At 36.8% G+C, this 26,615-nt stretch overlaps 1 protein-coding gene across 2 annotated transcripts in view; it reads right to left on the reverse strand.

Moving 5' to 3' along the window:
• Window positions 1-18,933: 18,933 nt before the first annotated feature.
• Window positions 18,934-26,615, reverse strand: part of LOC101257965 (mediator of RNA polymerase II transcription subunit 23) — a 49,861-nt gene continuing 42,179 nt past the window's right edge. Inside the window, exons 19-21 of one of the 2 annotated variants that reach the window (XR_002027831.3) lie at window positions 22,302-22,452; window positions 19,364-19,467; window positions 18,934-19,273 (exon numbers count right to left, since the gene is read on the reverse strand). Coding sequence is in view for 1 of the 2 variants with exons in the window: in XM_010322740.4 (XP_010321042.2) it covers window positions 19,105-19,273; window positions 19,364-19,467; window positions 22,271-22,452 (455 nt within the window). In the remaining variant the exon portion in view is untranslated. Of the gene's footprint in view, window positions 19,274-19,363; window positions 19,468-22,270; window positions 22,453-26,615 lie in introns of both variants that reach the window. The other variant, XM_010322740.4, reaches the window with a different exon arrangement.

Consider the following 26,615-nt stretch of genomic DNA (forward strand, 5'->3'; position numbering starts at 1 on the left):
TTTCCATGGCTCCCTATGAAGCCTGTATCGTAGGAGATGTAGGTCTCCTATTGGATGGTTTTAAGTTTGAGAGCCTTCACTTCTTGATCCCGATTTGGTTGATAAGACTTTAGAGAAAGTTCATATAATAAGGAACCGGTTGCAAACGGCCTATAGTTTGCAAAATTCTTATGGCTATCATAGGAGAAGGGATTTGGATTTTGAAGAAGGTGATAAGGTGTATTTGAAAATTTCACCAATGAAAGGGGTGGTTAGATTTGTCAAGAAAGGAAAGTTGAGACCTAGCTATATGGGTCCATATGAAATATTGCAAAGAGCTGGTTAAGTTGCCTATGAGTTGAAACATCGTAGCGAATTGGATTCGGTTCATCTAGTTTTCCATGTTTCCATGCTTAAAAAGTGTATTGGTGATCCCGATTCTATATTTCCTATAAAGGGTCTTGGTGTCAAAGATAACCTCTCTTATGAGGAAGTTTCGGTTCAAATTCATCATAGGCAAGTCAAGAAATTAAGGAATAAAGAGGTGGTTTCCATAGAGGTGTTATGGAAGAATCACCTAGTTTAGGGTGCAACATGGGAGGCCGACGCCGACGTGAAGCCCTGCTACCCTCGTCTATTTGATAACTAAGGTTTGTACTTCTTACTAATAATGAAAATAATGACTAAAATTGAATTTTTTTTTTAAATTTTTAGTGAAGTATTGCAAAATGTTAATTTTTTATTTTTGCTTTACAATGATTACAGTGAAGTGAGCATGTGAACTTGAAATTTGCTCTTTGGCTTATTTTGAGTTATGTTGTGCATTTTGATATGGTGAGTCTTTATGAAATGATAAATAGCATGTTGTTGGACTGAAATTTGACCTTATTGGTTCATGCAAAGTATGTTGAGGTCATGTTGTTGCTGTGAGGAGGATATTCCTCATAATGAAATGTTGAGCCTTATGTGAGGTAATTGAAGTTTTGAACTGCCTTGGTGAAGTTATATGATTGATGTGATTATGTATTGTTGGTGGTTGGGCTGCTAGTGTTGATTCTATTCCTTCCAAAAGAACTTTTGTCTCATTCCGGGACGAATGTTCCTAAGGGGGGGATAATGTAACATTTTTAAAACTTAAGATGATTTCTTCTGTGTAATACTAATCGATAGGACCTCATTGGTAAGTGCTACAAGATCTCGTGCATTGGAACCCATGGTTATGGACCCGAATCCGTTAGTATGGAACATTTTCTTTTCCAAGTGAAATCCCCTAGTATATGAAAGAGTGAAAAAGTGCTTTCGTTGTTGTGGAATAAGAAGCCTTCGTATCTTAATGCACGTATTTAATTTATTCAGAGCTATTTTTTTATAGATAATTGGATGACTGAAATAAAAAAACCTATGTTTCGAAAGGTTGCCCTATTCGGGAATCTCCGTATATATTACTTTATTTTCGTGATTTTAATCTTTTACTTTTAGAATTGGATTTCAAGTTAGTAATTTCTATTTTATCCTTTCTTCGTTTTGAATCGAAAATAGAAGAGTTGTTTTAAGACCTATTTTAAGTAATATAGGTCATTTAGGAAGTATAGGAATCAAAACGTCTAAGAACGTCCATCACATTCTAAAACTAGTTCTAGGAGGTACTAGTATGCCTAAGCCTATTTTATGAGCTTTTAGAAGTCGAAAATCCATAAAAATTGGTGGAAGGGTATTTAATAGGTGTTTAAGATGATTCTTGGTCAAAACATACAGGTAGGACTCCCTAAGGACCCACAAAGGGCCTTTGAGGAGGACCCTAGCACGTAGGAAGCAACACTGCCTGGGCAGTGTGCACTAACAAAACACAAACGACGGGGAATGTGTTGATCGACGGGGCATCAATTCCGACCGTCGAACAACACTTAACCATATCGTTGGAGCCCTCCCCTACCCCAGTCTTTGACCAGAATGACGGTTTTGCAGCACGGAAGGTATAGTGCCCGTTGACTCATAGACGGATCGTCGATCTGGGTTCCGCCTGCGAGGGTCAAATTCTCGGCAAATTTTAACTTCATTTCATTTAATTATTTATAAGGTTAGGTGATTAATTAGGGGTTGAAGGGAGTCTAATTAAGATAATTAAGCCCCAATATAAAGGCCCCAACTCTTATTAGAGTAAACGCAAGTCACAAAACATATCCTCTTCCTTCTCTCTTCTTTCACTCTCTATTTGGAAACCACCATTGAAGATTAGCTAGGCGAGGGATTTGGGGGATTAAAAGGGAAGATTTCACCATCAAATATTCATCAAACGTTGAGGCATGGGATCTAATTGTAACATCCGGGTTTACCTCCCCCAGACATAACCAGGGTCGTCGCCCACTTTGAGGACTAGGACTAGCCTCTTAGTCTTACATCATCACATTCATCGATCGAAAAATACGGAAGAATTAAAACTTTTTAAGTATATATAATCAAAGTTTTACATAGACATGTACATACACATAATAATATTAATATCGAGTATACATAGACTCAATCTATAAGAAGGTTACATAGCCTTCTACTTTTATTTCACATACATATATAAGATAGAATAAACTCTAATTGATTGCCTAATCTCATACCATCTAATCGATTATCACAATATGGGCATGGCCCTATATCAAAAGTAAGAAGACACATATAGGCTTATACAAGTCGTACACAATGAAAATAGAATAAACTTAAAGAAGTCTTAAGCTCATAACAAAGAAACTCCATAAGCAAGATATAGGAATCCTCCTCCAAAAGTGAGGACCTAACCTACCACTTGGATGAAAGGAGATATCCAAGTCTTCAACAATGTCACCTTCGAAACCCTTCAACGACTGGAACCTAAAATGTTGGGAAAAAGGAAGAAAATGGGGTAAGTAATTCACATGTACCAAGTAAGAGACAATATGCACGTATAACACCAAAACATGTCAAAAAGGGACATTTGGTAAAATCATGCCATTTTACTCCTTTAAGAACTTATGCACAACCAATAGTTAAGGAAGTTAAAGGTATATCAACATGATTGAACCCGTAATATCGTATACTCTATTGCCAAGTAACATCATCACAAACATGAATAAGAGTAATCACATAAATAGCAAAGTAAGGCAACAAATCATAAGTTCCCATAGAGTCAAATAGTGCAATGACCAATCAAAGCCCCATAACCCTACTTAATCAAATCACCCAACAAGAACTATAATAAGTATCATACTTCACACAATACAACCTTAATATATTCATAAATTTATATCATTAGTAATGAAGACCATTGTTCGTAAGCATCATAATCATCATATAAAAATCTTAACATTTATCACCAACCATATACATAGTACTAACTTCCCAAAGCTCCCTTCCAGGAAAACTAGTGCAAGGCATAGAAAGAGTCTCATACCCCTACCTAGGCTAAGTCAAACCCATCAAGTTACTTTAGTTAGTCTATACTTCATTCTTTTATTTATGTTTAGGGAATACTTGATTTAACCGACATAGACCACATGAGCTAAATGTGGAATCCAGTGTCATAAGACCTTACACCGAGTGGTCTACCGACCAAGGTTGCAACATATGATGGCAACATAGTTTTTGTACCTTGGGGATCATGGAAATATCAACTCTACAACCTATATTGGTTCATGACGCTATCCACCCCATAAAGACCGTAGTGAACCTTAATTTCTATACTTGGGGAAAGTGTCACTCCCTCACATACTAGATCACTTGGTGCTAAGATACGTCCATTTATTGATATGTCTTTAGTAATTATTAACAATATAACATAGATTAAGTCATAGGGTCTAGTCCTTGTATATTCATCATCATATCTCAATAAGAATTGCATAAGTAATAGTCCTTTCATCACAATTCATATAAGTGAGGTTAACAATTTACATATCACATCATAGTAGGGCACACTAATATACGTCGCCATCCTAATACATGTACAACCTAAAAACCTCACAACCAAAGTATAAGACATTTCATTAAATCATCGTTTCATCCTTTAAACTAAAATAAGACATACTCCAACATAACATCATGGCTTGATCACAATCGACCAAAAATTGGAGTAAGAAATAGGATAATCAAGACTTATCAAGCCTCCTCCATAGTTCATCATAAAGGCCTTACAATCAACCCACAACTCAAATTAATTAGGGTATCACATCAATATAACTCAATAACCAACATGATAATAAGGTTAGAAAAGTCACTATACTATAATTCAACACTAAACCAAAGCTTGAAAACATGATATCTAAGTCTATCTTCTTAACCTAGATCAATACTCAAGAACTAGCATGAAAGAATACAATTCATTATAATATGTTTATGATCAGTGTAATAACAACATTTAAAGATGATTTAACCACTAACAAAGTCAATTGAATCAATCCAACATAATTCACATCAAGATCTAACCTAGGGTTAAGGGTTAGGGTTCATGTTCTTCAAGTTGAATCAAACCATTTAAATTACCCACAATTAAGTTCAATTACATGTTATGATAGCCATTATACCCTAAACAAACCACGAACAACAAAATTCACAACATCAATTTCGTAACTAGATGAAACCCATATGAAAACTCAACTTTTGAAATCCGTTTTGAAAAAATCCTTCATGGAAAGGATCTCAAAGGTGAATAGAACTCATACCTTAATGATTTGTTGAGAATGATGATGAATCCACCCTTTTTCAGCAACAAATTCACTTCCCAAGCTAAGCTTCTATGGAGTCTTTCAATTAGAGAGAGAAAGTAGAGAGAATGAAGAGAGATTACTTTGAGAGTTGTCCTTAGGTTAATGAGGGATTAGGGTACTTATAGTGGGACTTAATCAACTTACTTAGTATCCCTTTAATCCCCAACTATCCCATAAAATACTTAATTAATTAAATGAAATAATTTAAAATTTAACAGTGAAATTCGACCCTCACAAAAAAGACCTCGATTGATGGTTCGTCTCTAAATGGAAGGACAACCGCCCCTCCGTCGTTCAGACAGTAGTCTCGGTCAGAGTCATTTTAGGCGAGGGCTCCCTACAATTTGTCTAAGTGTGGGACGATGGTGGCATCGATGCCCCGTCGATCCACACACGGACCGTAGCCTGCTCTTCTGCACTTCATCGATGAGTCTAGAGACTGTGCAAGTGAAGGGACCTTCTCCACTAGCCTAAGTGTGGGATGACGGTGGCATAGACTCCCTGTCGATCCACACACGGGTTGTCTTTTGTCCCGTTGATGCACACTGCAAGGCAATGCTGCATCAAACTACAAGGGTCCTCCTCAATTTCCCTTGGTTAATCCTTGGGGAGTCGTAACCGTACTTCTGAACCATGGAAATCAAACACCTATTAGCTACCTTTCCTCCGATTTTCGTACATTTCCGACTCCTAAAAGTTAGTCAAAAAAGTCTAAGGCACACTAACATCACTTTGAACCAACTTGGCAGACGTTTAGGAGGTTTTGGTTCTTAAACCTCTTAAATGACCTATATTCATTAGAAAAGGACTTAGAAATAGTGTTTAGACTTTTGACACCTATTTCAGGCTTTACAATGAGTCTTGGATATTCAAGGTGTTACATTATCCCCCCCCCCCCTCGGAACATTCGTCCCCGAAAGACACTAAAATTATTTTGAAGGAAGGAATAGACTTAAGACTAGCAGCCCAACCAATCAACAATATAAAATCAACATAAATCATGTCATTTCAACAACACAAATATCAAAACTCATATTACCACACATAATTCTCAAAACACTTAATCATGAGGCATTTCCTTCTCACAATACTTATGAGCTCAACATACATTACATAAGTCAATTAACACAAAGTACAACTTAACAACATGCTACCTATCATTTCATGTAGACTCACCATTTAAAAAAGCACAACATAACTCAAAACAAGCAAAAAAACAAAATTTCAAGTTTTTTTAAGAGCAATACTACAGTAACTTCACTGTAAGTTCTTTAAAAAAATGCATAATGTGCAAAACTTAACCCAAAATGAAGAAACTTCAATTTCTAGTCATACTTATACTATTAAAAAGAATGACTAACCTTAATCCTCAAAAACCCGAGGGTAAAGGGACTTCATGTCAGCCTTGGCCTCCCATATTGCACCCTCAACTAGATGAGTTTTCCATAACACCTTTATGGAAACCACTTATTTATTCCTCAACTTCTTAACTTGCCTATCAAAAATTTGAACCGGAACTTCCTCATAGGAGAGGATATCCTTGACACCAAGACCCTCAATAGAAAGAGTAGACTCGGGATCACTGATACACTTTTCAACATAGAAACATGGAAAATCGGATGAACCGAAGCCAATTCATTAGGAAGTTTCAATTCATAGGCAACCTTACCAACCCTTTGCAAGATTTCATAAGGACCCACATAAAGAGGACTCAATTTTCCTTTCTTGACAAATCTAACCACCCATTTAATTGGTGAAATTTTCAAATACACTTTATCACCTCCTTCAAACTGCAAATCCCTTCTCCTATGATCGGCATAAGACTTTTGCCGACTATAGGCCATTTGCAACCGATTCTTTATGATATGAACTTTTTCAATAGTATTATAAATCAACTCGGGACCAAGAAGCGATGGCTCACCTACTTCAAACCATCCAATAAGAGACCTACACCTTCTACCATACAAGGCTTCATAGGGAGCCATGGAAATGGATGAATGAAAACTATTGTTGTAGGAAAACTCCAACAAAGGTAAATGTCTATCCCAAATCCCTTTAAATCAATGATAAACGCTCTAAGCATATCTTCAAGGTTTTGTATCATACGCTTCGCTTGACCATCCATTTGGGGATGAAAAGCGGTGCTCAACTTCACCGTAGTACCTAACCCTTTTTGGAACGACCTTTAAAATCTAGATGTGAATTGTGCGCCCCGATCCAATATGATGGATAACGGAATGCCATGGCGGAACACAATCTCATCTAGAAAGATTCTTGCATAATCCTCCGCCTAATATGAAAATTTGACGGGAATAAAATGAGAGGACTTATTCAATCGATCCACAACCACACATATGGAATCATAAGACTTTTGTGTCCGAGGTAAACCTACGACAAAGTCCATATTAATGTCTTCCCAGTTCAAAGTAGAAGTTTAGATCTCTTATCGTAAGACACCCGGGATAAAGTGTTTGGCCTTTACTTGTTGGCAATTCGGACACTTAGCGACAAACTCCGCTATGTCCATTTTTTGACCTTCCCACCAATAAATCTCCCTTAGGTCATGGTACATTTCTGTCGACCCTGAATGAATTGAGTAGCAGGACCCATGTGCTTATTCTAGGATCCGATCCTTCAACCCATATATATCGGGAACATATAATCTCCCTTGGTACCTTAACACACCATCCCCCCTAAGGAGAATGATTAATTCAACTTGCCGAGAACCGATTCTTTCAACTCCATTAAGGCTAAATCAAGGTGTTTTTTGGACATTACATCAACCACTAAAGATGACTCGGAGTTACGATGAACTATGGCACCCCCATCTGGAGGACTCTCCAACCTCACCCCCAACCTAGCCAACCTATGTACTTCCCTTGCTAGCTCCTTTTTGGCTTCGTCAAGATGGGATACACTACCCATAGTCATCCGACTTAGGGAATACGTAACTACATTAGCCTCGTTGGGGTGATAAAGAACACTCATATCATAATCTTTCAATAACTCTAGCCACCTTATTTGCCGGAGATTCAACTCTTTTTGGGTAAACACATATTGGAGACTCTTATGGTCGGTAAAAACATCAACATGAAACCATCCAAGTAATGCCTCAAAATTTACAAAGAAAACACCACGGCCGCTAATTCAAGGTCATGAGTGGGATAGTTTCTCTCATGTACCTTTAGTTGCCTAGAGAAATAAGCTATCACCATCCCGTGTTGCATAAGATAACTCCAAACCACTCGAGATGCGTCACAATACATCACAAAACCCTTTGTAACCTTCGATAAGGACAACACTGGAGCAGAAGTAAGCTATCTTTCAACAATTGAAGGCTCTTCTCACATGCTTCTGACCACTCAAACATTTTAATATTTTGGTTCAAACTAGTCAAAGGAGACGCAATGGACGTGAAACCATCCATGAACCTCCGATAGTAACCCGCTAAACCCAAGAGACTCCTCATGTCAGTTGGAATCAGTGGTCTAGGCTAGTTTTTCACCGCTTCCATTTTCATTGGGTCTACCTCAACTTCTTCACTAGAGATGATGTGCCCAAGAAAAGTGACCGACCTCAACCAAAACTCACACTTACTATATTTAGCATGCAATTGATGTTCTTTAAGGGTTTGCAATACTACCATCAAATAGTCCATATGATCATCCTCATTCTTCGATTATACCAATATCGGCAATGAAGACAATGACAAACAAATCTAGGTAATTTTGAAATACTCTATTCATTAGGTTCATAAATTCCACCGGAGCATTAGTGAGATAGAAAGACATGACCAAGAACTCATAATGTCCATAAGTAGTACGAAAGTTCGTATTTTGTATATCCTCCCGTCTCACCCTAAGTTGATGATACCCCGACCTCAAGTCTATCTTTGAAAAGTAACTTGCTCCCTGGAGTTGGTAAAATAAGTCATCAATCCGCGGAAAGGGATACTTATTCTTAATAGTAACTTTATTGAGTTGATTTTAGTCGATACACATTCTCAAAGACCCATCCTTCTTTTTGACAAATAACCATGGATCACCCCATAGAGATATACTAGGCCTTATAAAGCCTTGCCAAGCAAATCATTAGTGGAGACTTCAACTCCTTCAATTCGTTCGGAGCCATCCGACATGGAGGAATTAAAATGGGATTTGTTTTCGGTAGCAAATCGATACAAAAATCAATTTCTCATTCACGCGGAATACTAGGAAGGTCATTAGGAAAACCTCCTAAAATTCACTCACTAGGGGGACCAACTCAATAGGAGGAATTTTGGAATCAAAATCTTGGACTCTTACCTATGTGAAAAGAAAATTCTTAGAGACCATTTTACATGCTTTTAGACAAGATATTATGATACCTCTAGGAATAGAATTTTCCCCCTTCCACTCAACAACGGGTTCATTTGGAAAGTTAAACCTCACCACTCTTGTCCTACAATGAATGGATGCAAAACATGCATGCAACCAATCCATACCCAATATAATATCAAAGTCAAGCATATCGAGTTCTGATAGATAAACATAAGAAACTCTATTGGGCAACGAAATAGGACAATTTTGATAGACTATTTTAATAACAACCAACTCTTCCACTAGAGTAGACACTAGAATAGGCTCATGCGAAATATCGGGTAAAATATCAAACTTTTTATCTACTAGAGGTGTAACAAAGGATAAAGTAGCACCCGGATCAAGTAAAGCATACACATCAATAGTAAAGATTTTTAACATACCGGTCACCACGTCAGGAGTGGTCTCTTGCGCACCTCTAGAATGAAGAGCATAGAAGTGGTTCTTCTTTGGCGCATCACTAGAACCATTTGGTTGTCCAACGTACTCTTGCTTCTTAGCATTAGGACAATCTCTCACCATGTGCTCGACCTTCCCAAAACCAAAGCATTTGTCGGACTCAAGAAGGCAAGCACCAAAATGCTTCTTTCCACATTCATTGCAAGATGGTTTATCAATAGACTGAATCCCAATCTTCCCTTTTTGGACTTTCGGCCTAGGGGACTTTTCCATCGCTAAACTTAGGAAATTCGAATGGAACTTGATTTGAGAATCTCTTCTTAAATCTAGTCTTGTCATGAATCTCAAGCCTATTCTTTGTAGCTCCACCCTCAAAGGACCTTGCCCTCTTTGTATCCCTATCCTTCCTCTTAGCTTTAGCCTCCTCCACCATCCTAGCATGCACCATAAGACGATAAATGTTCATATTGTCATGTAACATCACCGAATGACATTCTTCTTCTACGTCATCCAACACACCCGTCACAAATCGACTCATCTTGTCTCTAGGATCAGAGTCCAAGGAAGGAGCATATTTATCCAATTGGATGGACTTGAAGGAGTAATCATGAACACGCATACCCCTTTGGCGGTTTATGAATTCCACTACTTTGGGTTCTCTCATATCTCTAGGGAAAAAATGGTGAAGAAATGCCTTCTTGAAGATCTCCCAAGTCACCGGCCCTCCTCGAAGCGGTCAATTGTCTATCCATTGCGCATACCAAGTTTTGACACATCCTTGAGTTGGTATGTGGCCAACTCGGCCTTCTCACTTGTAGACACTCCCATAGCATAAAGTATCTTGTATACCTCATCAATAAATTCTTGCAGGTCTTCATCAACCTTAGACCCATAGAAGGTAGGAGGATTCATCCGAGTAAAGTCCCTAAGTCAGGAAGCCATAGTAGAAACTTATTGATGAACCCTAGGTGCAACCTCCCGATTGGCTTGGGCCGCCATAGCTTGGGCTTGTACTGTTGCGGCTTGGTCTTGAGTAGTGATGGATTGGTCCATTTGAGTAAGAATAGCCTTCATCTAGGCCTCCGTCATAGGTGGAGGATTAGCCGGAGCTTGATCATCAACAACAACCTCTTCAAGGGGAGGAAATTGATCTACATGGGAAGGAGCTCTCGCATTAGCAATCTTCTTCTCATGCCTCCTCGTTGTATACCACTGAGTATTAAATTCCTATAACTAAAAGCAAGGTTTAGGTGAAATCATATAAGTAATACACTCTAGAGGCACGATAATGGATTTCCAAAATGAGAGCGATTTCTAAGCATCAACTAAGTCCTTATTCATAAGTGTGGCGCTCTTCACAGTAACGAATACCAACCTACATAGATGTAGTAGAGAGAAACATCAATTCAAAGATATTCAACCTCATGCTCTGATATCAAGTTTGTAAAATCTGCATTTACCCCCCTCCCCAAGATATAACTGGCGTGGTCGCCCTCTTTGAGTACTAGGACTAGCCTCTTAGTCTTACATCATCACATTCATCGATTGAAAAATACGGAAGAATTAAAACTTTTTTACTATATATAATCGGAGGTTTACATAGACCTCTACATACACATAATAATATTAATATCGAGTATACATAGACTTGTTCGTGTAAGAAGGTTACATAGCCTCCTACTTTTATTTCAAATACATATATAAGATAGAATAAAGTCTCAATGATTGCCTCATCTCATACCATCTAACCGATTATCACAATATGGGCATAGACCTACATCAAAGATAAGAAGCCACACATCGGCTTATAAAAGTCGTACACAATGAAAATAGAATGAACTTAAAGAAGTCTTAAACTCATAACAAAGAAACTCCATAAGCAAGATATCGGCATCGTCTGCGAAAAATGAGGACCTACCACATGGATAAAAGGAGATATATAAATCTTCAACAATATTGCCTTCCAAACCCTTCAACGACCGGAACCTAAAATGTTAAGGAAAAGACAAGAAAATGGGGTTATTACTTCACATGTACTAAGTATGAGACCATATACACATATAACACTAAAAAAAGTCAAAAATAGACATTTATTTAAATCATGCCATTTTACGCCTTTAAGAACTTATGCACAACCAATAGTTAAGGAAGTCAAAGGTATATCAACATGCTTGAACCCGTAATATTGTATACTTTATCACCAAGTAATATCATCACAAGAACGAATAAGAGTAATCACATAAATAGCAAAGTAAGGCAACAAGTCATAAATTCCTATAGAGTCAACAAGTGCAATGGCCAAGAAAATACCCATAACCCTACTTAATCAAACCACCCAACAAGAACTATAATTAGTATCATACTTCACACAATATAACCTTCATTCATTCATAAATTCATATCTTTAGTAATTAAGACCATTTGCATGTTCTTAAGCATCATAATCATCATATAAAAATATTTACATTTATCACTATCCATATACATAATATTAACTTCCCAAGGCTCCTTCAAGGTAAACTAGTGCAAGGCATAGATAGAGTCCCATACCCCTAGCTAGGCTAAGTCAAATCCCTCAAGTCACTTTAGTTAGTCTATACTTCATTCTTTTATTTTAGTTTAGGAAACACTTTCTTTAACTGACATAGACCACATGAGCTAAATGTGGAATCCAGTGTCATAAGATCTTACACTGATAGAAGGTGGTCTATCGGCCAAGGTAAAACCTAATATAAACGTAGCTTTCTAGGTGGATCAACTAGCTAGTATCCTATGGTGGAAACATAGTTTATGGAGCTTGGAAGATCATGGAAATATAAATTCTAGACCCTATATTGGGTCATGAGGCCATCCACCCCGTGAAGACCACAGTGAACCCTTCCTTCCCTAATTGGGGAAAGTGACACTCCCTCACCTACAAGATCACTCGGTGCTAAGCTAGGTTCCTTTATTGAAATGTCTTCAAGTATTTATTGACAATAATAACTTAGTTTAAGTCATATAGTCTAGCCCTTATATATTCATCATCATATCTCAATAAGAATTGCATGAGTAATAGTTCTTGCATGACAATTCATATAAGTGAGGTTAACACTTTACTTATCACATCATAGTAGGGCACATTAATATACATCGCCATCCTTATACATGTAAACCCTAAAAAACCTCAAAACCAAAGTAGTAGACATTTCAATTCAATCACATTCCATCCTATAAACCCTAAATAATACATACTCTAACAGAACATCATGACTTGATCACAATTAACCATAAATTAGAGTAAGAAATAGGATAATCAAGACTTACCAAGCCTCCTCCATAGTTCATCATAACGCCCTTACCATCAAGCCACAACTCAACTTAATTAGGGTATCACATCAATATAACTCAATAACCAACATGATAATAAGGTTAGAAAAGTCACTATACGATAATTCAATACTAAGCCAAAGCTTGAAAACATGATATCCAAGTCTATCTTCTTAACCTAGATCAATATTCAAGAACTAGCATGAAAGACTACAATTCATTACAATATGTTTATGATAAGTGTAATAACAACAATTAAAGATGATTTAATGACTAACAAAGTCAATTGAATCAATCCCAACATAATTCACATCAAGATCAAACCTAGGGTTAAGGGTTAGGGATCATGTTCTTCAATTTGAATCAAACCATTACAATTACCAACAATTAAGTTCAATTACATGTTATGCTAACCATGATACCCTAAAGAAACCATGAATAACTAAATTCACAACATCAATTTCGTAACTAGATGAAACCCATAAGAAAATCAACTTTTGAAATCCGTTTTGAAAGAATCTGCTATCGAAAGGATCTCAAAGGTGAATAGAACTCATACCTTAATGATTTGTTGAGAATGATGATGAATCCACCCTTTTTCAGCTACAAATTCACTTCCCAAGCTAAGCTTCTATGGAGTCTTTCAATTAGAGAGAGAAAGTAGAGAGAAGGAAGAGAGATTACTTTGAGAGTTGTCCTTAGTTTAATAAGGGTTGACGGTACTTATAGTGGGGCTTAATCAACTTAATTAGTCTCTATTTAATCCCCAACTAACCCCTAAACCACTTAATTAATTAAATGAAATCATTTAAAATTTAACAGTGAAACTTGACCCTCACAGACGAGACCCCGATCGACCGTCCGTCTATGAGTTGACGGACAAACCCCCCTCCGCCCTGCACTCCGTCATATCGGTCAGAGACTTTTCAGGCAAGGGCTCCCTCCAATTTGTCTAAGTGTGGGATGATGGTGGCATCGACGCCCCGTCGATCCGCACACGGACCGTAGCCTGCACCTCTGCACTGCGTCGATGAATCTAGAGACTGTGCAGGTAAAGGGACCTTATACACTAGCCTAAGTGTTGTACAAAGGTGGAATCGACGCCCCTCTGATCCACACACGGGCCATCTTTTGTCCTGTCGATGCGCACTGCCAGGCAGTGCTGCATCAAAATATAGGAGTCGTATTCAAGGGCCCTTGGTTGGTCCTTGGGGAGTCGTACTCGGACATTTCAACATTGGAACATCTCAAACACCTATTATCTACCTTTACTCCAATTTTTGTGCACTTACGACTCCTAAAAGTTAGTAAAAAAAGGCTAAGGCACACTAACATCCCTCTGAACCAACTTCCGGGATGTTTAGGACGTTTTTGTTCTTAAGACTCCTAAGTGACCTATATTCATTAAAAATGGACTTAGAAACATGTTTTTAGACTTTATGACACCTATGTTAGGCTTTAAAAGGAATCTTGGATTTTCAAGGTGTTACACTAATTCACCTCTGAGACAGTTTTCCTCAAAGGGTTCCTTCAAAATATTTTCAAAAGTTGGGATTCATGTGGGTTCTTCTCAATCTCGAAAATAAGGTTATGAATTGAATTGTTTGTGTTTTATATTGGATAATATAAATAATTTAACATGTATTCTAACTTAATTATGGAGTATCTTGATTATCCTTAACCCTTAACCCTAGGTAGGATACTTATATGAATTAAGTTGAGATTGGCTCAATTGACTTGGTTATTGGTTGAATTGATATAAATTGATGTTGATACATTAATCATGAACAAATTAGAGTGAATTGTGGTCTTTCATGCTAGTTCTTGAGATGATAATCTAGGTTAGAAAGTGAATTAACCTAAGTGTTTTGTCTTAAGTTATGATGTAGTTTTGTGTTATAGTAGTTCTTATATCCTCATTATAATGTTATTATTGAATTATGATGTTGTACATATAAATGGGATTCAATTGAAGGTTTATGGTAAGATATTGATGATGGCCTAAAAGAGATTTGGTAAGTCTTATAATCTCTATCCTTTAATTCCAATAGTGGTTAATTGCGATTGAGCAATGATGTTATATTGGAGAAAGCCTTGTATTAGGATTTATAGGCCGGTATGATGTTGAATTGAAATGTCTTGATTATGTTGTGAGGTTGATTAAGGTGTATATGTTATAAGAATGGTGATTATCACCAATGTGCCTTAATATGATATGAAATGCAAATGTGCTAACTTCACTTATATGAATTATATTGAAAGGACTTATACTCATGCAATTCTTATTGATCTATTGATGATGATGATTATACAAGGTTTAGACCCTATGACCTAAACTAAACTATGATTGATAATTAAAGGCTTAAAGACATTTCAAAAAAGGACTCTAGCTTAGCACTGAGTGAACTAGATTAAGGAGTGTCCATTTCCACATAGGGAAGGTAGGAGCACTAAAATACTCTTGAGATTGGAGACTACAATGCATGTGGCATGAAGAGGGTCCCAACTATATCTCCTAGTTCTTGAACTATGTTACCCACAAAGGAATACTAGCTAGTGGATCCACGTAGTTGCTAGGTTTTATGTCTTGGTACTACCTTGGCAAGTAATTGACCTTCCTTCAGTGTTGGGTTTTATGACACCGGATTCGACATTAGCTCATATGGTCTATGTCGGTTAAGGCAAGATGTTCCCAAAAGGTAAAATGAATCAAAGGATTGAACTCTAACTAGGATAACCTAAGGATCTAGCTTAGTGTAGGTAGGGGTATGGGACTCTATCTAAGCATTGCACTAGTTAGCCTTAAGGGGAGTCTTAGGAGGATGTTAGCATGTATGTTTATGCTTATAATGATATATGATATGCATATGATGAACTTGCATATTGTTCATACTATATGTTGGATAGTTCACTTATGGATGTCTATTGGTCTACACTGTTAATGTAAGATGAAATGTATATCTAAATTTCATGTTATGTGAAGTAGGGTGTTAGTCATGATTCTTGTTGGGTTACTTGATTAAAGTTATGGGGCTTTGCTTGGTAAGTGCGCTTGTTGACTTGAAAGGGGGTTCATGGGTAGATCTCTTGCTTTGTTACAATGAAATGTACTCTTACTCATGCTTATTGTTAATATAACTTGGTTGTAGAGTTACTTGAATATGTATCTACTTGTATAATAGGAATGTTTAATTGGACTAGATGGGATGTTGTGGTAATATGATGAGCATGCCTATGACTTAATAAATGTGAAATATTGATGGGTATGGTATTGTTGAATATGCATGGAGGTTTTAAAAGGAAAAATGCGTACTTATGAAAATATCCTTTTCTTAGCATGTTTTATAAATATATGTGCATATGGTTTCATACTTAGTACATGTGGCGTACTAACCCTACTTCTTCCTTTTTTCCCAACATTTTAGGTTCCGATCGTTGAAGGCTCATTCGAGACTACTCGAAGAAGACTTGGATATTTTGTACCATCCAAGTGTGTAGGTCCTCACTTTCTGAGAGCGATGCCAATATCTCGCTTATGGAGTTACTTTCTAAGACTCTTATGTTCATTCTATTTTCATTTGAGTACGATCTGTATAAGACAATATGTGGCTTCTTTACATTGATGTAGGGTTATGCCCAAATTGCTATGATCTTTTAGATGGTATGAGATGAGACAATCCTTAGGACTATGTTCTATCTTATATATGTAAGTGCAACAAAAGTAGAAGGCTTTGTAACCTTCCCATACGAAGAGTCTATGTATACTCGATATATATATTATGTGTATGTACAGGTCTATGTAAACCTTCTAGTAGAAGTAGTAAAAAGTTTTAAAATTTTAGCTAAATTTGACTTATGAATGTGATGATGTAAGCTAAGAAGCTAGTCTTAGTCCTCAAAGAGGAGGAGGACGGCGGTTACGTTTAGGGGTAAAATCGAATGTGAAAAACGGAGTGAAGTTTACTAAATGCTTTATAGGCTTTTGTTCGTAAACGTGTCATGCTTCACATTAGGATTACGACTCTACTCAATGCGGCTTTGTCTAATATTTGAGAACCTTTTTCTAAACCTTGACGTTTTGAATACCAAGTTTATTACGAGCAAAGGTACACCTAAATTTTTTTATCATACAACCAATATTTGAATAATATATTTGATAATAAAAAAACAAGAACTCCAGAAGAGTTAATTATTTGTACGGTAAGTAGAAGCACAATGAAATCACATACCACATTAAATTAGAAATTTATTGAATAATAAAATGTATTGAAAGATTCTTCAAAAATTCTTTTAATTCCTCATTCTTATGATAAATTGATTACACCAGCTAATGTTGGTGTCAAATCCCATAAATTCTACCAAGAGGTGAATTTGAGTCCCATTCACCGATCATGTAATATTATAAATAAATACATCTATGCAATTGTCACATGATCTTTTTGTCAACCGGTTGTTTGACATTGACAAGTTGCTCGCTCAAATATAAATTGAGTTACGAGCATAAATGTCAGATTATGTAATTAAGATAATATATCTTGATAGTATTGATTTATTTCCGAATTGATTATGCACTGAATGCCTACAAATGCATAGTTGAACTATGTTTTATGAGAACAAAGATTCACGTATTGATCCAACATATGATATTGCATGCTTCAATATTGATATACATCAGACCAATAAACTATGATTGATTCTCTCCTTTCAATTGGTTTAGGATCAAGGAGAGTAAACAAGCAACTAAGAAATATGTTGAATTATCATATGATCTTCATTTAAAAGATATTTCATGTCAATTACAAAAGCATTTGCTGACCCAAAAATAATCTCACATTTCAACAAAAATGCTCCTATCTAATGTCCCGGAAGGAGAACGTCTGCATCATGCATGATGCAGAGTAGACCAATCAGTTCCAATTGCAATAATCAAGGAGCAAATCATCATAATGATAAAAGCAATGTGCTCTAAAGAGCCTATGATATAACACTTCATGAAACCTCAAGAGTGTTCAAGTAACTGAAAATAATAAAGTGATAAGATCTCAAAAAGCTATGTTGTAGTATAAACTGATATGAAATGACATCTTCTCAACAATATCTATAGTACAATATAGCATACAGCATTGTAAAGTTTATGAAAATTTGTATTCTATGACATCAAGCTTATTTGGCCTGTAGTCAAGACACTAGAAAATGTCATGCTTTTAATAATAATGGATGTTTTCATTGAAATGATGCATCTTGATTAGATAAAGATTAATTTGACCTACATTTCTGACACCAGAAGAAGTCATACTTTAAATATTAATGGATATTGTCACCTGGCAAAATTTGTAAGAAATTTTTTTAGGATTCAAAATGCCTGCAGCATTTACAAGTCTTTTCGCAAGCTTGTTCATAATCCTTGTATGGAACAAGTCAAGCAAAGGGACTAGTGACCTGAAGTGTGATACTAAAGTACCCACAGTCTAATACAAAGACAAATGTTGCAATCATGACTCTATTAAAGTGTGGCTTCATAAATTGAGGCAAAACGAAGTACATTTCACCAAAATTATTCTTCATGAGTAGTGATATTGACGTCTAATAAATTCTTTCAAGCGATAACCCAGTAAATTTATTCATCAAATACTTACCAACTTCAACGCATGAGAAAATGGTATACAAAATTAAAATGCAGAAACTTCAACAACTAAATTGTGGTCCTTACCAAGGGGAGTAAAATACACGTACCCCTTTTTTCTTAAACAAAGGTTTTTGGCACTAGGTTTTCCTAGTAAGGTTTTTCATGAGCCAGCTAGCTGATGCGTATGACTATCTGTGTACTCTCTCTTTCACTGGGACTTTTTTCCCATTGAGTGTTTTCCTTGTAAAGTTTAACGAGGAACATTTATCTATTAATGAACATCCAAGGAGTATTATGTGTACATTGTATTATAGATGTCTATTCAGTACTACTAGCAGGTCCTACAAGCAACTTACAACTAGTTTCCTTCAAGCAGGATGCAATGAGACAATAAGCAATGCAAATTATTCGAATAACTCTGTACATTTTCTCTACATGGACATCTAAGGAGGATTGTTGTAAAAGAATGTAGATGATCCATGTGAAATCGGATCGACTCATATTTCTGCGGCCAAGGAACAACATAATAATAGCCTTTGTAGTTATCAAAAAAGAGAATTATGAATAAAGAATATAGAGACTACACTTGTCTCCTCTCTTCATGTTTTATTAATTTAGTTTATTAATTAAGATGAAGTAAATTAACAAAGTGAGGCATGTCAAACTAGATTAAAGCAAGGAACCACCTAACAGTAGGAGCAGATTCTTAAGCATTGTGGATGATTTTTGCATAAACCGAAGTGTTTACATCAGTGTTGAGGTGGGAAAGAAGATGTTGAACATCTGGACGCAAATTTTCTGCTGCTCTTCCAAAAAGAGCCAAAATTTCTGATCTGGGTTTACTAGATGCCACCTCGTAATGAATAACATGATGCCTGATTCAGGTATGAATTGGAAAAGTGTAAAAAATAAATAAATAAATACATCAAATCAATTACCAAAAAACAAGAAGTTTCTTTTCTTACAGGAAGTCGATAAGATCACTTATTTCCGTTGCTTCAATAGGTGCTGACAGCTGTGAGTTCTTCCCAAACACATCCACCAAAATATTCAAAAGCAGCGACACTGTCTGTTTTCCAACATATGAAACAATTGATCAACATCTCCATACAGACACATATTTATACTTCCATGACACTCTGTCTTTGATGAAATCCATAATCAAAAATCTATATCAACTTAAATCTTTATAATAATGTTGATAAACTTTTATGCAAGTTCAAAGCTACACTAACTTTAATATTCATTTCAATATGGCTTAAGGAAGGGGAACCTTGGAATAACTGGTAAAGTTGTTGCAATGTGACAAAGAGGTCATGGGTACAAGTCTTGTAAAGAGTCTCCGACATATATGCAAGTTAAGGTTCCGTACATTAGACCCTTTTTTCTTATATATATATATATATATATATATATATATATATGTTCTTAAAAAGTAATTTATTTTGGTAGTACATATTTTTCAAAAAAATGATAAAAGCCAACTAAGCCAATAAGCCCGACAAAGCAAGAAAACCAACATAATATGTTTGATTTGTTTCCAATATTTGCAAAGGTACCTTAATTGGTTTAATTTCCATTGGGGAAAATGTTTGACTTAATCAGAACCTCAAACACCCCTAGTCGTAATAATCAACGCTGGTTAGGATAGTAGAATAAGGCTTTGATCCCTCTTGCATCTAGTGAAGATAGGATTCTAGTTTCATTGGTCTGAACTACGACATTTCTTTTAGAACATGAAGAACAAGATGACTTTTTTTTGTTCTACTTGCGTGTGAAATTAAGATGTTTTATTTGGAAGGAGATAGTCCTATTTTTTGATCAAAACAGAAGTACAAGAACTTTTGGATAAAAGAGAACCTTTTTTATAAGTAGAAAAAGAACTAGAGAAAGAAGTAATAGAAGCGAGACAGAAATTTATCAGATTAAAAAGAAAGAACTTTCAGGGTAGGGACTCAAACCCTTGGATCTAGTAAAGAAATTTTTAGAGTAGAGAATAAGAAGTTCAAAGTAGAAATTTAAAAATTTGACTCTGATGGAAATACGATGAGAGGAGTGACACCGATCGCGTATAGTAATAGCAGTGTCGGTCGTCAATGAAATAGTGGTGCCACAACACAGTAATAGCAATGTCAGTCATCAAAGAAATAGTGGTGCCACAACAGCTGCCAGATAGATGAACAATGCTTGAAAGGTGAGAAATGCATCGCTTGTTGGAGAGAGGAACTGTACTAGATACCGAAAGGAAGGAGAAGAGACAAAAAAAGAATAAGAAAGGGTTGCGGCAGCCAGTAAACAAAGAAATCTCCTCTTTTTCTTAAGATGCTGAAATCCCAAAGCTATTATAAATAGTTGTTGATTCAATGGAACTTCCTCCTAGAGCAGGACATATTATTTCTTACTTCTGATTCACTCCGCTTCAAAGGAAGCTAACTTCAATAAATTGTCTTCATTTCGGATTGCAAGATGCAAGAAAATTGTTGGCAATTGGTCGGCAATGTCTGCTGGTAGTGGAAGCTACTTGTGTCTCCATCAAGATCTTAGAGGGCTTAATTATATGTTAAACAATGAGAAAAGAAAAGATGTTGGCAATGAAAATGATGAATTTCTTGATAATTCCCAGAAGCATGCTGGGGTTTAATAAATTTATAAAAGTAATCCTGAAAAGTAAAGTAATTCTTTCTCTAATGACAAAATTTTAGGAAGCATTTGGACTTAGAATTTTACCCTTTTTTTCCTGAAGAATTATTTCATTTTTTTCAAAATCAATGTTTGTCCATGAAAATTCCAAATACAATTTCATGTCTTTTTAGGAAAAGAACATTCAAACAACGAAATATTATTTACAAACATTATAATCACACAAATCCATCTTCAACTCGACTTTAAAATCCCAAATAAAGTCAAAAATATTCGTAATAGCATGTAGTAGCTCGTGTATGGATCTAATCTATGACATTATGTGACTATCTATTTTGAGATATTACTCTTTTAGAGCAGATTTGAAGGTATGTTTTAGGATAATTAGTCAAGTTGGGTGATTTTTCTAGTTTGTAGAAATTGGGGAGTATAAACCATATCTAGAAAAGGTACATGAATTCTAAATATTCTTTGTAAAACGTGTGCCCAAACACAACTCCAACTGCAAAAACTACAAATAAAGTAAAAACCATTTGTTACACAGCCAAACCCCAACTTAAGAACTCTAAATCATTCCGATATATGTAATGAATGGGGACTTCCCACAATAATAATTTCCTAATTTTTAACAATTCTGAAAATGCTAACACTATAAATCACTTCTTTCTTATACCGAAGTGCCTTTGAGAGCAATTTTTGTTGCACCACTCAGCAACTTCTTTGTACCATATTTGAGACTAAAGCAGGTGTGGTGGCTAATTCATCTTAAGATAAAATATAGGCAGCACGGTGCTTAAAATGGGCATAATCAGTTTGATATGTTGGAATGTAAGCTAGGCTTGTATAACCCACGTGAGTATGAGGTGAAAGGGAAGACAACACCAGCACCTTCCATCTATTTTTGTTTGCTTCCAGAGATGTTTAAGAGGTAATTATCCGGGTGAAGGGATGGACAGGGGACAAGGGTAGGCAAGGGATTGTGGAATTTTATACTTCATACTTGGTAACTAAGTTAGCTCTTTCATGTTTTCTTTTTACATGGCAAAACAAGGACTATTATGCAGGAGAACGGTCAAACATGAGCATATAATATCTCAGCCTATGAAATTAAGAAAAGATGAGAAAATAATCTAGGTTTCTTGGAATACTGTAAATCAAAATTCAAATCCCCTTAACCCCCTACTGATCCTACATTAAGAGTAAAATGAACATAAACTCGAAAGAAGTTGTACCTTACTGAAAAGGGTATGAGCGTTTACCAACCTCGGAAGCAAGGGACCCATAATGCGAAATGATATTCTTAATACTGCAACAGATGTCACAGGCCTAAGGTGCTTAATGATAAGATGAGTTCCCTCGAGCCATTCTTGTGGGAGGTTACAGAAGAAAGCATGTAGCAGTGCGACAATATTACCTAAAAGACCAACGATAAAATCAGTGGACCGAAATTCCATGAAGCAAAAGACAATGTTAAGAAAGGCAAATAGCAGCTAAATTGTAAGTAGAAAAGGAAAAAGAATACTGTTGAAAGAAAAGCATGATGCAATAATATAGCTACCTCAAATGCAGTGTTATGAAACACAATCACTTTTCGCTTAAAACGACTGAAGTAAGGTGAGGGTTAATGCACTTCAGTATGTCAACATAAGTTGGGTCCAATGATGCGATCACATTTGCGCTCAAATGCAGGTAACTTGAGGCGAGAAGCGGATGTTTGTTCGAGCATTTTTTTTTCATTGAGATGATTGTTCAAGGAACAAAACCTTGAACTGCTTTAGGGGTAATATTTAATGAAAGATTAGGAAGAGACTAAATTAAGGTCCCCCTAGAATGATGCTTAGTAATGGATTGGAGTGTCAGTTACGCCCGAAATAATTAAAACCTATGCTTCTTAAATCTATCAAAATCATCATCGTGCCCGTGTCGAAACTACACGATTTGGGTGTGGCTATGGGATCCACACTAGATATGGTTAACCTAGCTTGGGTGCTTTGACTACATCTAAGACCTTAGAAATATAGTTCGACTAGAAATATTGTTAGGATAGTAATAGGTACATACAATCCTTAGTATGTAGTGTCCAACTTAGAAAAGGATTGTATTGTAGTGTCCTAGATGGAAAAGGTGTCTATTGAAGTGTCTATACATAGGGTGTCTCTGTAATAATCTAGAAACAACAATTCAATAATATTCTTTTCCTTTATTTCTCGCATATATCATATTATATTTACATAAAATAGAAGAGCTTTGCTATTATATGGATAACTTATGAAAAAAATATGAAGTGTTCACACAGATTTTAATTATACTAGTGTCAATTTAATAAATTCAATAAACTGTCAAATACATACCAGGCACTTTAATTGAGATCTGTCAGCTTTTAGCTTAAATTATTCAAACTCAAGGTTTCAGATGGGTGGATCCGGCAAGGCTCCGGACCACACCCAATAGGGGAGGATATCATCTATTACAATGCAGGGTTCGAGTCCTACGACATTACGAGATGCAAAGACGAGGGTGGAAAATGGTTTGAATGGGTGGAGCGTAAAAGAAAATTAATGAGAGGAGTGAAAGTTAGCATTAAAGTCCTGAAATGGTTAGTTGCAGTATTTATTGAGGCTTTAAAGACACACGGAAGGACAGTAAAGAGGTGGAACATGAAAGACCACTTTGCAGAATTTTATTGCACTCTTAAATACAATGCAAGTGGAAGATACATCAGCTTTATAGCATTACAAGGTCAAAACAAGTCTGTCATAATAACTCCGGAGTCCACACCCAAAAAAGGCTGGGGGAATATAGCTCACAAGATTGTTGGGTTCATTTATGAGCCAATCAAAACACAGGGAACAGCAGTGAAGGACAGAAAACAGCTTCACAAGTCTTAAAAAGAAGTCCTCTTCCAAGATAGATGGATGACGGAGGCAACAGATAAGGCCGAAATACAGAGTACAGCGAACAAAGTAAGAATCACAGGTGGTGAATCGCAACCATTCAATGATCTCTTGAATAGGTGCATCATAGGAAAATTTCAATGCCAAGCAGACGAAACCCCTAGTTTGAACGATGTAAGAAGATCGGCTTGTAATTCGTGGAAGTTGGTGATACAAGTCAAAGTGTATGCCATGCATGATGGGTATTTCATGTTTGAATTGCAATACAAAGTGGTAGCAGAGCATGTCTTAACAGGTAAGTGGGTGTGGAGGAAGATGAAGTGGGGCTTGAATGGTAGAAACGAACGACAGGCTGCTGGCCGGCAGAGGTAAGGAGAGATTGGGTATGGATTAGGTTGCTGGGTTTACCTATGAATTTGTGGTCACAAAAAGTATTCAAGGAGATCGCTACTATATGTGGAGGCTTTATCAAGACGGAGGATGAGACTTCTCTAAAGAATCACCTTCATTGGGCCAGAATCAAAGTACGAAGCGATGGTGAGAGGATTCCCAGAGAGGTAGAAGCAACATGTGATGGCTTCACTTACATCATCCCGGTGTGGTGCAAAGCTCCAGTTACAGTAAGACTATCAGAGGAGAGGAGAGAGGAGAAAGGCAAATACACACTGGTCAATACCCAGGATCAGCGTTTGCAGAAGATAAAGGAGGCTCAACCGGCGAAAAAGGTGGATGGGCACGTGGGGACTTCAATTGAGGGGACTCGCATGCAAGTGGGCCTGAGATTTACAGGAGGGGAAAATAATGTGTATAGCAGGAAAAAATTAGCTCAAAACGAACTTTTGGGCCCAAAAACTTTGGGCCAAAATTTTTTGCACCCAATTGTTGTGGAAAATTCTAGAGCCCCAACATCAATAACGTATCTTGTAGATAAAATAAATATCGAGATATCAGCAAACAAAGCAAAGGAAAATAAATTCAACGCCAGATCACGCAATGGAATAGAGGCCGAGGGGAACTGGAAGTCGCGAGACAGAGTGTGGAAATGGCAGTCATGAATAGAGAAGAATTGGGGGAGAAGAGTATAACGGTAATTGTACAACCACTGGAGGAGGAGAATTTAGAAGGAGCTACGGAGGTATAGAGGAAGCTATTCCATTAGGTATCCAATTTCAAGAAGAAGACATGAGCACTTCGGATTGGATACAGCAAAATATAATCAAACTAAGCTCGGAATTTGGGGTTAATTTCAAAGGGTGTGAGGAGAGGCGAAGGAGTAGTTTATGAATATCGATAGCAATAAACAAGGAAACAGGGTAACAGAGTAAACAAACAACAGAGAAGAGGAAAGGAATATTAGAACTAAAAAGGCTGCAATTGGATTCTAAGTTCTATACCAATGGTACTAGAGGTAAAGGAAAGGGGGGGGGGGGGGGGGGGAGGGGGGGGGGGAAGGGTTTGGCCATTATGGATCAATGAATTTAAACATTGTGTCATGGAATGTGAGGGTCTGAATTGTGGGAGGAAAAGGAATATTATCAGGAACATGATAAGAACTTGGAAAGCAGATGTGGTATGTTTTCAAGAGACAAAAATGGAGGGGAAGGGTTTGGCCATTATGGATCAATGAATTTAAACATTGTGTCATGGAATGTGAGGGTCTGAATTGTGGGAGGAAAAGGAATATTATCAGGAACATGATAAGAACTTGGAAAGCAGATGTGGTATGTTTTCAAGAGACAAAAATGGAGGGGGAGATTGCTAATGAAGTTAAGGAAATCTGGGGTAGTAGGTGGGCAGATTACGTGCAACTCGAAGCTAGTGGGACCAAGGGAGGCATAATAATTATGTGGGATAAAAGAAGATGGGATGGGGAAGTGAGTAGTGTGGATGCGTATTCAGTTTTTGTTTGTTTCTCTAGGGAGAATCTGGATTTTAAAATGGCATCTAACAGGTGTCTACGCACCGAATGATAGAGCAGAAAGGGAAGAAACTTGGTGGGAGTTAAGGACAACAAGAGGTCTATTCACGGGCCCTTGGGTCCTATGTGGGGACTTCAACATTGTGAGGTATCCTTTTGAGAAGTACAACTGTAACAAAATCAATAGGGCAATGATAGAGCTATCAGAGTTCATTGAAGACATGGAATTAATGGACTTAGATTTAGCAAGGGGGAGAGTTCACTTGGAGAAGAGGTGACAGACACTCCACAGTAGCAAGGCTAGACAGGTTTCTGATCTCTAAAGAATGGGACTCAAATTTCAGGAACATTAAACAATTTGTCTTACAGAGAATGGTCTCTAATCACTCCCCATTAATCCTACAATGTGGAGAATGGGGACAACCAAATCATATTTCAAGTTTGAAAATTGGTGGTTGACTACTGATGGATTCAATGATAGAATTATGATCTGGTGGGAGTATTTTCGCTTCCATGAAAAACCAGACTTTGTACTTGTAGCAAAGCTAAGGGCCTTGAAAGCTAAGTTGAAAGAGTGGAGCAAGACCACTCAAGGCAATCTGAGTCAACAGAAGCAATTGGTACTAAACCAGTTAGTGGAATTTGAAATGATACAGGACCAGAGAATTTTGGAGGAAGAGGAGATAGCTTCCAAATTGGCTCTTACTGTTGGGTTTGAGGAGATAGCAAAAAAAGAGGAAACAACATGGAACAGAGGAGATCTAG

Source organism: Solanum lycopersicum, chromosome 5 (genome assembly GCF_036512215.1).
Source record: "Solanum lycopersicum chromosome 5, SLM_r2.1".
NCBI classification, from domain to species: Eukaryota; Viridiplantae; Streptophyta; class Magnoliopsida; order Solanales; family Solanaceae; genus Solanum; species Solanum lycopersicum.